The 11,216-nt window shown below is 35.9% G+C and overlaps 1 protein-coding gene across 3 annotated transcripts; it reads right to left on the bottom strand.

The window, feature by feature from the left end:
- Window positions 1–1,325: 1,325 nt before the first annotated feature.
- On the bottom strand, window positions 1,326–11,216 carry LOC102587174 (inositol 1,3,4-trisphosphate 5/6-kinase 4). Of its 3 annotated transcripts, XM_006351008.2 has the most exons (13): window positions 10,980–11,215; window positions 10,129–10,164; window positions 9,605–9,803; window positions 9,078–9,098; window positions 8,783–8,877; window positions 6,458–6,526; window positions 6,008–6,210; window positions 4,770–4,923; window positions 3,556–3,669; window positions 3,196–3,258; window positions 2,740–2,885; window positions 2,532–2,667; window positions 1,326–1,690 (listed from the first exon to the last, which is right to left on the bottom strand). In XM_006351008.2, exons 1-13 carry the CDS (start codon window positions 11,112–11,114, stop codon window positions 1,535–1,537), a joined length of 1,527 nt encoding a protein of 508 aa, XP_006351070.1. In that variant the 5' UTR covers window positions 11,115–11,215; the 3' UTR covers window positions 1,326–1,534. The 3 variants fall into 3 exon arrangements, with proteins under 3 accessions (XP_006351070.1, XP_015165792.1, XP_015165793.1); XM_015310306.1 differs by lacking the exon at window positions 6,458–6,526 and having other exon boundaries at window positions 10,980–11,216; XM_015310307.1 differs by lacking the exons at window positions 8,783–8,877; window positions 9,605–9,803 and having other exon boundaries at window positions 10,980–11,216.

The raw sequence follows: 11,216 nt of genomic DNA, 5'->3' as shown, positions 1-11,216 counted from the left end.
AAAAAAAAAAAAAAAAATAATGTACCAAATTATGTGGTCTATTCAATTTTCAGCCTACCATAATATTATGATATAAATAATCAAGAAAATTGCCTGCAAAACATGGAATAAGCTGCTCTAAAAAAGAATTGACTTTTTTTTTTTGTTTTGGTAACATTTTAATTTCACCTTTCCGCGTGACATGTTTAATGCCACAAGATTAAAAGGCAATTTTGTACATTTGACATAACTTTAATTTGAACTACAAGATTCAAAAATCTTCTTTATTTACTTAAACTCCGTGTCAAGTCAAACCAGGTCATTCTTTGTGAAACGAAGGGAGTATAATCTTACTCCTAACCAAATTAATCCCAAAATTATTATCTCGTCCTTCAAGCCAAACAACCCTAAGTCCTCCCCTTTGGCAGTGAAGAATATTAGGAAGTCACAAATCCTAATACAATTATTTTATTTATGGGAAAAAAGACAAATATACCCCCAAACTATCGTAAATGGTATGTATATACCCTCAGTTATACTTTTGGAACATTGGTGCCCCTGTCATCCAAAAACTATAGCATATATGCCTTTCACTGTAACAGAAGACTAAATAGGGACACGTGACACAATCTTATCCGTCAATCCAATATTTAATAAATGTCGGGTCGGTGGATAAGATTATGACACTTGTATGCCCGTTAGTATAAAGGGTATATATGCTCCAATTTTTGGACGGCAGGGGCACCAATGTCCCAAAAGTATGACGGAGGGTATCTGCATACCATTTACAATAATTCGAAAGTATATTTGTCCTTTTTCCCTTTATTTATTTGTAATGGATCAAGACTAGTTTACACGCACCTCGACTATTCTAGGATTACTTACTTATACTAATAGAATAACTCTATCCACCCAGACTTGATGAACCAAAAAGGATGCCCAAACATTTTATTTCTAGGGAGACTTTAAAATCTACATACATCTCTTCTATATTCTGCCTCAAGCTGAAAGATACAAAACCACTCTTCAAGGGTGTGTTCGGTAAATATTTTCCAATTTTCTCATGTTTGGTTGGTCAAATATTTTGGAAAACATTTTCTCTAAAAAGGCAAGCTCCTTAAAAATGGGAAATATGAGCTCCCTCATGAAAGTAGGGAAAACAAGTTGTACTAGATTGTGTCCTCCCCACACTCCAACACACCTAATCTTCACCCCCACCTCTCATAGTATGTCTAAATTATATACAAATGCTTTGACGATAATATATTTTGCTTACCTACCGAACACAAGAAAATAAATAGTTTTCCATCACACTGAACACACCCCTAAATCCAAATAGATGGAGGAAAGATAAGGGAATCAACTTCCTGATATTTCAAATTATAGAAACTACAGATAGTTAATGTTCAAAGCTAGAACTTAAGCTGAACAGAATGAAATAGGATTCCGAATTTATACAGAATAAGTTACAGTTGATAACACAAATAGCAAAACAGAAATCAGTATCTGTTGGATATAACCTTTTTATTAGTTAGTCCTGCTACTAAGATGAATATTACAACAATATTGCTGCTTCTGTGCTTTGTTTTCCAGTCAGCTTCTCCTTTATGGCTTCCCAAAATGTCGGTATTGCAACCTCATCAGGAACTTCCTTAAACGATGGGAGGTAATTTACATCAACAATGACATGGTCACCGGTGCTTTCCTGGATCTGAGATTCGATTCAAAAGTCATTATCACAACGTGTGCTGCTCGAGTCCTATTCCCTTTAACTAATATTTATAACTATCTATTTCACTTAGTTGTAGCAAAATTATCAGCTTAGCAACAAGGATATAGAAGAAGCTGAGATTTGAGAACTTTTAGTTTAGAGCGAAACCATGGATATGATTGTTTTTGGCCCTGGCAAATGTTATTTAAAACCTTGTTATGGTTTTACCTTTCGGTTAGAAATCAATTATCCCAACAGCACAAAAGCTAATAGGCAACTATAAAACATCAAAGAAGAGGCACCATAGGCAAAGGTCCAAAGAAGAGGCTTGCTGATAAGAGTTAAGTCTGTTTTTAATGTTACATTCATTTTACAATTACATTGCTGAACTGACTAGCACAAGGCCCTTTCTTCGTAGTGGACAGAAAGAAGAATCAAAGCACTACATAAGGGAGTCGAGGAATAATTTATTTTGGTGGAGAGATCTATCTTTACCTAGAGATTGTCAATACTTGGAACTTTGACAAAAGGATAGGGACGAATTGTGTATATGCTTGTGTGAACCTGTCCTATTTGACGCCTCACCACACAGCTCTCGCGAGATTATTAGATGATTCAGTGTTACTACAAGTTAAAGCATTTCAGTGGGATGTTGGTTTATAGCATGGATGGAAACGATGTATCTTTGAGCATATCTTTTTAACAGCTATTGATGAAGGGCATCTTATTCTCCTAAAGCTGATCCAATTTATTTCTCTTTAATTTCCCAGAAAAAATGAAGACAAAAGGCTAATCAGCTAAAACATAGGTTGTAAGGGGTGAGGAATATGGAAGTACTTACCACAACATCAAAGCCAAAAATAGTAAGGTCAAGCACCCTTCTCAACCAATTTGCAGCATCAGTGACTAGCTCATGATCAATCCGTGTATTATCTTCATTTTGGCTTTTTTGCTTGTCAACAGGTAGAGATTTTAAACTGCAAAAATAGGTGTTCTTAAGAGGCATAGAAAACGCATATAGCAGACAGGAATTTGAAGTGGTAAAATACCTATCAAAAAGTAATGGCTTCAACTCTTTTTCTTCAGCTAACTTTATCAAGGTATCTGCATTAGGTGTAGACTTCTTAATTGCGAAGAAAATCTTCTTCCCAACAACGTAAAACTTGAACATAGTGGATGAATGATCCACATATTCCTGCAGTTACACTTGTCTTCATATTTAACTTGGAGGAGAAAGCTTATGTTAGAAGGAAATAATCTATTTAGAAGACAACTGTTGTTTGCACAATATCCGTGCTTCCAAAACATCTTGCAAATCCGTATCTGATACAATCAAGTGCCTACCCATTGCCATTTGCATATAAGGAAAGCATCTTACAGATGGATGAGAAAATACGCAACACTTTCACAAAGGCACCAACTTAGAATGTTCAAGTTAAACCAGTTCTACCATTCAAGAGGCTGATGATAAAAATTATGTTCATTACATATAGCCCCTTATTTACCTGCACAATAGCTGGAAGAGGGACATTGAGGTCTTTGTAGCTGTCTGCCTTAAAGACAATGGCCTGTCCATTAAAAATTCTACGTAAGACTGCCATACAAGAAAAATCACTTATCAAAAAGAAAGTTGCAAAATCAATCGACAATTCACAGGACAAATGGAAAAAAAAAAGATGGAAGATATATATATAAAGGCAAAGCTTGGAGCTGAAGCAAAGATAGTCAGTACAGGATTAAAAAATTTAATAACATCAAAAGGAGGAATCCATATACCAAACCTTTTATGGAGTAGAAGTTCCAAGTATAAATGTACAGAGAGAAAGAGAGAGGGACAAAGAGTATTATTGAGAATTCAGTATTACCATGCTGTGAGCATCAGCAACTCCACAAGCAACTTGGGGTTTTACAATGTTCGGAAGTGACAGTTTTGCATCGACTAGCTTGTCTTCCAACTTGGGCTCACGAAAATCGACAACCTGCACGAAGAAATGCATGTTAAATCAAACATCTAGCAAGTAGAGAAAACTGATGTTCACATACCTACAGATGTATATGATAAATGATGAAATGAGCAGTGAACTTACCAAAAACTGAAGTGTTGTAGCATTTTCTTATCCAGTTTTTGGGTTCACAGTTCGGTTTTAGATCATTAAATAGTGAGGCAAAAGGAGCTTCATTTCAGGAACACAATACAAAGATCTTAATCTCAAAGAAATATAAGATACAGATAAAATCTTTTAAGTATTTATGTTTAATTAAATTTTTCAACTTTAAATTTAACCTGCCTGATCTAAGCAGTGATAAAAACAGAACAAAATGATTAACTTTAAACAAAAATGGTACCAGGTAAACTCTTGAAAACAGTCTTACAGCCTAATGGTAACTGAAAGATGTCCCCATTAACTGTGAAGAGAGCTCATAATGAGCAAACAACAAAACCCAAAAACGATGCATAAGCATCTAAATACTATATAGTTGAATATGCAACAAATGAGAGTCATGAGACTAAAAAACCAGTGGCACACAATTCAATTAAAATGACTTGTCGTAGCATAATATTTTCCTTCTTTTCGGCCATGTTTTATTCTCAGGTAAGGCTCTATATAACCATATCAACTACTGCATTGGTTGGACAAAAAATTCCATAGTAAAAACAATTTCATCCCAACCAAGCAATTTCAACTTGGATGGCCCTTGTAAAGCAACAAAGTGACTGATCTTTCTCATTCATGAAGTGGGAAAAGCCTAAAACTCTCTCCTGGACTAACCAAGCTGATCCACTATTGTTATCACTTATCCCCACTTAAAGACACCATCAACTCAGATTGCAGAAAGCCTATAGCACTTGATCCCACCCAAAACACATTGTAGCCATATACTTGGTGGGAACTGACACCCCAAAATAAGGCATCGCTTAACATAGCTTCAGAAAAGTAGGCTGCTAAATGAAGAAAATAAAGAAACAGATGATGCAATTATGAATCAATAAGGAAAAGATTAGGGACTGAAGTCACAAAGATTTCACCGTAGATTTTTCAATGTAAGCATAACATGGGTACCATTAAGGAAAAGGGACCTTTAGAAAATGGGGACCTCTGACTTTACTGCAGCTTTTACTGTTAAGATTTTCCAAACCACCTAGAATCTGCTGTATTTTCAACCGATCAAGAACAGGATATATGTTGGTGAATGGGTCAATCACACAACAGTCAGGATGGCATCCGATGTACCTGAACAGAAAATAACCAAAGGAGATTTAGTGTGATTTAAACCAACTCCTCTGACATGAACTTATTGCAGCTCAAACAGAAAGTTCTAAATGCATTTCAGAAACTTCCATCCAAGTTTCCAGAAATTAATTCGATACTCATTACCAGTTCAAGCTGAAAACAATGTGATGCAATGCATCTTTCAGATAGATAGAAACAGGCTAAAAACAATCAGGAAAAAAACAAGATAATGCAAAAATATTAAAGATGTCATTCAGCTGCTTGAAGAAAGTCATTTCCATCAAGAAATTACAACGATCTATGAACAGCATCCACATTTTGCTATCAACAGATTATCATTATCAGAGAGGCTATAAGAGAATGAATGAAAGCATTAAATCTTTTTGATCGCTCCAAGCCATCATGAGCTTTACAGAGCATAAGGTAAAGATACAAACTTATTTCGACTGACAGGGTATAGCTCTCCGATCTAAACATGAACTAGGGCACATAGTTAGAGCTAGCTAAAACTGTCTTATCATCTACATCGTGTTATTAGTATTATTTAGCTTTTAGATTTTCAATTCTAGCTTAAACAATAGGGTCTCTTGGCCCTCATAACAGTCCTCGGTATGTCTCTATTGAATTACCTCTAACAACTTCGTGCTTAGAAGTTTTGAGGATGAGCTTAGTTGGACAGACTTCCAGTGTCTAGTATATAGCTATGAATTTTTTAACACCCTATTTTCTCAGGTTGACAAAATAAAGGGTACTAAGGCGATTCACATAAAGAAATGACAAATTGAGATTCTTATCAAGTAAAAATTTACCCATACCAGGTGTTTACACCAAACAAATAGATGCATGGTATTTGTTTCCTCAAACACTTCTCCGACTAATCACTTAACCATGATATGTAAACACTGGGTGCGGGCAAGTTTTGACCTTCTTATCATGTAGTGTACACGCAAGTTTTTACCTTCTTATCATGTAGTTGTGATAGAAGTTTGAAGGCGCTTAAAGGAGATATAGTAAAGAATCATCACCCATTTTTCTATTCTGCAGTATATTATTAACCCATTATAAGTTAACAGCAGGAAGTCACCTTTGTAACTCTTGCATGCCCTCTGTATAAGTAACTTTGTTTTCAAAATCTGAAGAGCTGCTCATTTCAACAGTAATGATGTCATCAGTTGCTTTATGTAGAACACCATCAATTTCTTGTAACTGCTGTGATATAGGGAGCGCGTAGGTAAGGGGCACAAAAATTAACCCGTTTGGTGTAGGTTTTATGGGGAATGCCCCTCTCTGCAAAACATAAGAAATATGTCAAGTCTCAAAACATATCATGAAAGGTTCCTAAGTCAAGCAAAGCACTAACTACATTTCATCATATGAACCAACAGAAAAAACCCTACTTCAAAAATTTTAAGCCGGGGATCATGGAGAAGACATACACAAAACATCAACTATTTGAAATTATGCAAGAAGTTTGGATGCTTGACACCCATTTATGCATAATAAGTACTCAACTCATTTTGCCACCAGAACTGACCTTGGCAAAATCTTCTTCACGAGAAGGCTTCATCAAGTAACCAACCATCTTGACATCCTTGCCCATTGCCTGCTTACCCCATAGCATAAAATAAAGAACCCTTAAGAACATTAATCGTTACGCTCCCAAACAATTTCTAAAGGATACAAAAAAAATTCTTCATTAGTTAACTATACTTTTTTTTAACAATAAAAAAAAATACACTCAAGAGTTAAGTATTGTTTAGACAGCATTAAAATGGCTCTATGTTCCTGCCACTGCCAGTGAATAAATAAATAAATAAGAGGATCTGTTCACTAAATATGTTTCTTACACATCAGTAACAATATCGAATTGGGGTGCAATTTCTCACTAAAGATTCGTTTTTTATGTTTCTTTGGATAGGATAATAGTCATTCAGCTACAGAAGAAACTAACTATTCTAAGATCTTTGAGAAACTAAACTCTTCCACAATTTTCATGTTTCTGGACATATACACTTCCTCTTTATTGCATTCTTTTTACTCAAGATGATGAAATATGTACCAGGATCATCCCATCATCCCATGGAATCAAAAGCCTCAGCAAAATATGAAATTTTATAAAGCCCCTCAAGTAATTGATCCGATGCCATAATGATAAGCAGTTGTAGTAATTGATCATGAGCAATCAATATGGAAAAAAAGAGAATAGCAGAAGTAATGAATGGTAGAGACTTGTAGCAAATCTTGTCTATCAAAAGATAGCAAAGTAATCAGCAACAAAATACCCTCTTTAACTTAGATGTCCTTCCCATATCAATAAACCACTGCATAACCTTCATTGACCACAGTGAAGTGGAGAGGGAGGTAAGATTTCATGCACTGACAGCTGAAGATATTGGGGAAAACTGGAGACAGAAAGCAAAAGAATGACTTGTATATCATGGTAGAAGGATCTGGTTTTATATGAACAAATACTAGCACCAACTTTCTGAAAAATGGTGGGTAAACTGGTCTAGTAAATAACATGAAAGTACATTCTAAGAAGCAAGAGGTAAATGGAGAGAGAGAGAGATTCAGCAACAAGGTGCAGGTCCTTGGAAGAAGAGTTATTGTACCTAAGTATGGCCTCCAAGAGGGAAGGTGGAGGGTGGACATCATAATGTCGCCTTATGGATGCTGATTATAGAAAAATATTTTGGGTGAGGATTATTCAATGTCAGCATCATTTAAAGCATGAAATGGAAATAGTATCAGTTGTAACTTTTTTGTTAACCTAGTTGGTGCAGTGACGACGCCCTCAGTCATGCCTTTCATGAACTTTAGCATATTGAGCCAGAGAGTTACTGCAATAACTCGAGTACATAGGGCACAAGACAGTGGAACTTTTGGAATTTGAGATTCACGAGAAACCTATTAGATTGGGAGATCTAAGAGTTCCAAAATCTCATGGAATTACTCTACGAGCAAAACATCGCATGGTGACCAGGATGCTTGGAAATGCAAAGGAAGGGATGTGAAACTAGCTTGATGAAATCCTTCCACAAACCACTAAGGAGAGAAGATACAATGTTCAAGCACCGATCGGTGTAGATTTCCCAGCACTCGGAAGAAGGGATGAAACCCCACCTAGCCAATAACAAATGTTCTGCAAGGGGGGATTTGTACATCTAAAAGTATGAGGAAATGAAGGATAACATATGTTACCTGGTGATACATGTGTGTTACACTGAAAATGCTCCGAAGAAGACGCCGACCACTAGTTTCTAACTTGGTTGGGAATACAGTGGGCAATGTCGGCTATCATCAAGGATGTGATGTTCAGCTAGGTTTTTAAAAGAAGGAAAGAAGACACAGAGCATTGGATGTAGCCCCTTCCACTATCATGTCAGTACTTCGGAGGGGGAAAGTAAAAAAGAGCTTCTCAAAGTGTGAAAATTGAATTTGTACAAATGAGGAACTACCTTTTGTTTCTAGTCATTTTTTGTACAACATGAGGCTCCTGTTAGTATAGATGATTGGGGGTTGGTTGTGTAGAACGAACCATACGTCCACAACCCTATGTAGGCTCCCTACTTTTGTATACCACCTGTATAGCGGTAACTTCCCCACCGTGTTAATAAAACTATTATTTTACTAAGATAAAACTACAAAAAGGTCATGTTGAAAGCCAGAGGATGCATTGAAGCCTGGCCTGGAGAAAAACATCATGTGGTACAAACTAACAGTAGCTTCAGAAAGGAATAAACGACCAAATGTTTCGGAGAAGCCACTATGGTGGAGCTGTTACAGAGTTTCCAGTAAATCTTATTTAAGAAGCTCAAGGAATTCCAAATGCACACCAGTACACGATATTTCTTCTCACCTTTTTATTCAAATGGCAGATAATCAGAGGCAGTTCTTCAAGCTTGTTAATGAAAATCTTGCTTGGATTTTCAGTTCCAGTACTATATTCAACATCTGACGTGAATGTAGAAATTTTAAGATTCAGAAGAAAACAACAATCTCACCACTTGACAGAAGCCAACAAATTTCTTCAATATGAATTACAACAGCAATTCACAAGCTAGAACAAAGGAGTTCCCCAGAGAATGAGAAAGAAATCCTTTAAACTGTTCGAAACTATTGTTTGAAGGGACAAGATAGTTGTGAGCTTATACCTGATGCTTTTCCAGGAGATCCTGCAAAAATAGGTCAGATGATGAGATGCTTGCAAGCACATATATGAGAGAATGACAACAAACTTTCCACACACAGTGACTACAGATATCAAACCTCCTGCGGATAATTATCATACCCACTCACCTCAAAAATAAAAAACAGGTTATATGTTGGTAAGGACTTTAGTTTGGTAATGTAAGTGATTTTAAGTTTTGAGGAAGGTGCAGCCTTTTTGAGTTTTGGAACCCTTTCATGGAGCATACATTTGAAAATCCAATGATCCTCAAAAAGAACCTTCTAAATGTTAGGTCTATAGAGTGAAATGCTTTAAGAAATAGGTCGCTATAAAAACTAAAAACAGTCAATCATTTAGCAACAAGTAAAGGAAATATCTCAGTTACTTAAATCAGAAGCTTCATGAGGTTTCTTCTTGTTTCTCTTTTTCCCTTTTTCTATAGGTTATCAATGCATAGGTGGGCTTATCAAAACAAAAAAAAGAACAGAAGGTCAATGCATTGGAACTCACGTAGAACAGTGATCAGCCAGCCAGAGCTTATCATTTGGGCAATCTCCTCGTCTTTGTAACTGGAAACTACATGCATATAACTTCCAGTATTGTCGCCCCATTCCAAAGAAACCTCACTTACAAAGTTGTCTATGGCTGATGGCCTGAAGACAAAACAATTGTAGGAATATAGTCTTGCACTTTCTTGGAGGAGGCGCACCTAAAACAAGCAGTTGCAATTGTTTGAGATTCCAATTTTTCTGAAAATATCAGTCCACATCATTGTTGTAGTGCCGCTCATAAGGTGAATAAATTCGGGACTTGAGAACTAAAATAACAAGCCAAGGGCCAAGTATTGAAGAAAAATGAAGAAATAGAAGGAAATGGATATAAAAACTATTGATGAAGACATTTAAACTATTTTGGTAGGCAGGGAAATTTTGAGACAATAGGAATACTAGTGCAAAAAAATTCTTTACACAACCATATCAATAAACGTGATACGCCAAAAGAAATGCAAAACAAAAAAGCAGAAAGAACATCACCTTAGGAGCAGAAAGATCAAGTCCATAGGATATACCCTGCAAAAATTGAAAGGTATAACATTTCATTTATAAAATCAAACAATTCCTCAACTACCGCAAATAATTAATAGGAGAAGAAAAATTACTCACAACCCATAAATCCAATTATTTCAGCAATACAGAAAATTTCCTCAAAAGAATCATCTTTGCCCAAATGAGAAGAACAAAAAAGAAGAAACAATTTGGCAAAATTAGATTGAACAATGATTATCGTCAAGCTATTGTAAGAACTGCCAATTACATGGCTAATCAAAAAAGCTCTCAGAAGGTAAACAACTAGATAGAAGACAACTGTGTCTATGTGAGTTACACACGGCCAAGGGCGGATCTAGGAGGGGGTGAAGGTATCCATCCTAACCCCTCGGCAAAAAATTACACTATATAGGAAAGTATGTTTTTTATTTTTAGTATATAATATTGAATCCCCTGAACACAAGACTAGACGTTAGCTTAGTGGTTTAGGGGTTCAAAATTCACCTTTGAGGTTCCAATTTCAAAACCCAAAAATGAAAAATCCTGGAGCACACAGCACAGTCAATTTCCAAAACCCAAATAAAGAACAACACTAAAAGACAGTTCTTTGATGCAATAACCCCATAAACCAAAAGATCCATATACCAAATCCAACTAATTTGAAATTGAGACTTAATTAATTGATTGCATGTAACTTAACAGAAACATAATGCATACACAAACATTCATAAACCCAACTAATTTGTAAAACAATTCTTGGGTATTCTACAATTTTTCAAGAATCAAGAAGAAAACAATAAAATGGCAAAAAAAAAACAAAAAAAAGTTGATATTTTTACAGTGAAGATGTTGGAGTATCGAAGCTTGCGAAGAACATAAACAGCATCAGCTCTAAGAGAGGGACTCCCATTTTCATCATCACCAGCCTTCAACAGAATTGAAGCGTCCAGCACAACACCCTTCACTCCACACATTGTTCTTTCTGTGTTTTCTCCAAAGTTAGCTTTGCATAGAACTGCGTGAGCTTAAACATTCATAAAAAGTGGAATCTTTTGGGGAAATTGGAAATGTTTGGT

This window comes from Solanum tuberosum, unplaced genomic scaffold, assembly GCF_000226075.1.
Source record: "Solanum tuberosum cultivar DM 1-3 516 R44 unplaced genomic scaffold, SolTub_3.0 scf00132, whole genome shotgun sequence".
In the NCBI taxonomy this organism is placed as follows: Eukaryota; Viridiplantae; Streptophyta; class Magnoliopsida; order Solanales; family Solanaceae; genus Solanum; species Solanum tuberosum.
The sequence above is the reverse complement of the archived record's forward strand: the minus strand, read 5'-3'. Positions and strand labels throughout refer to the sequence as shown.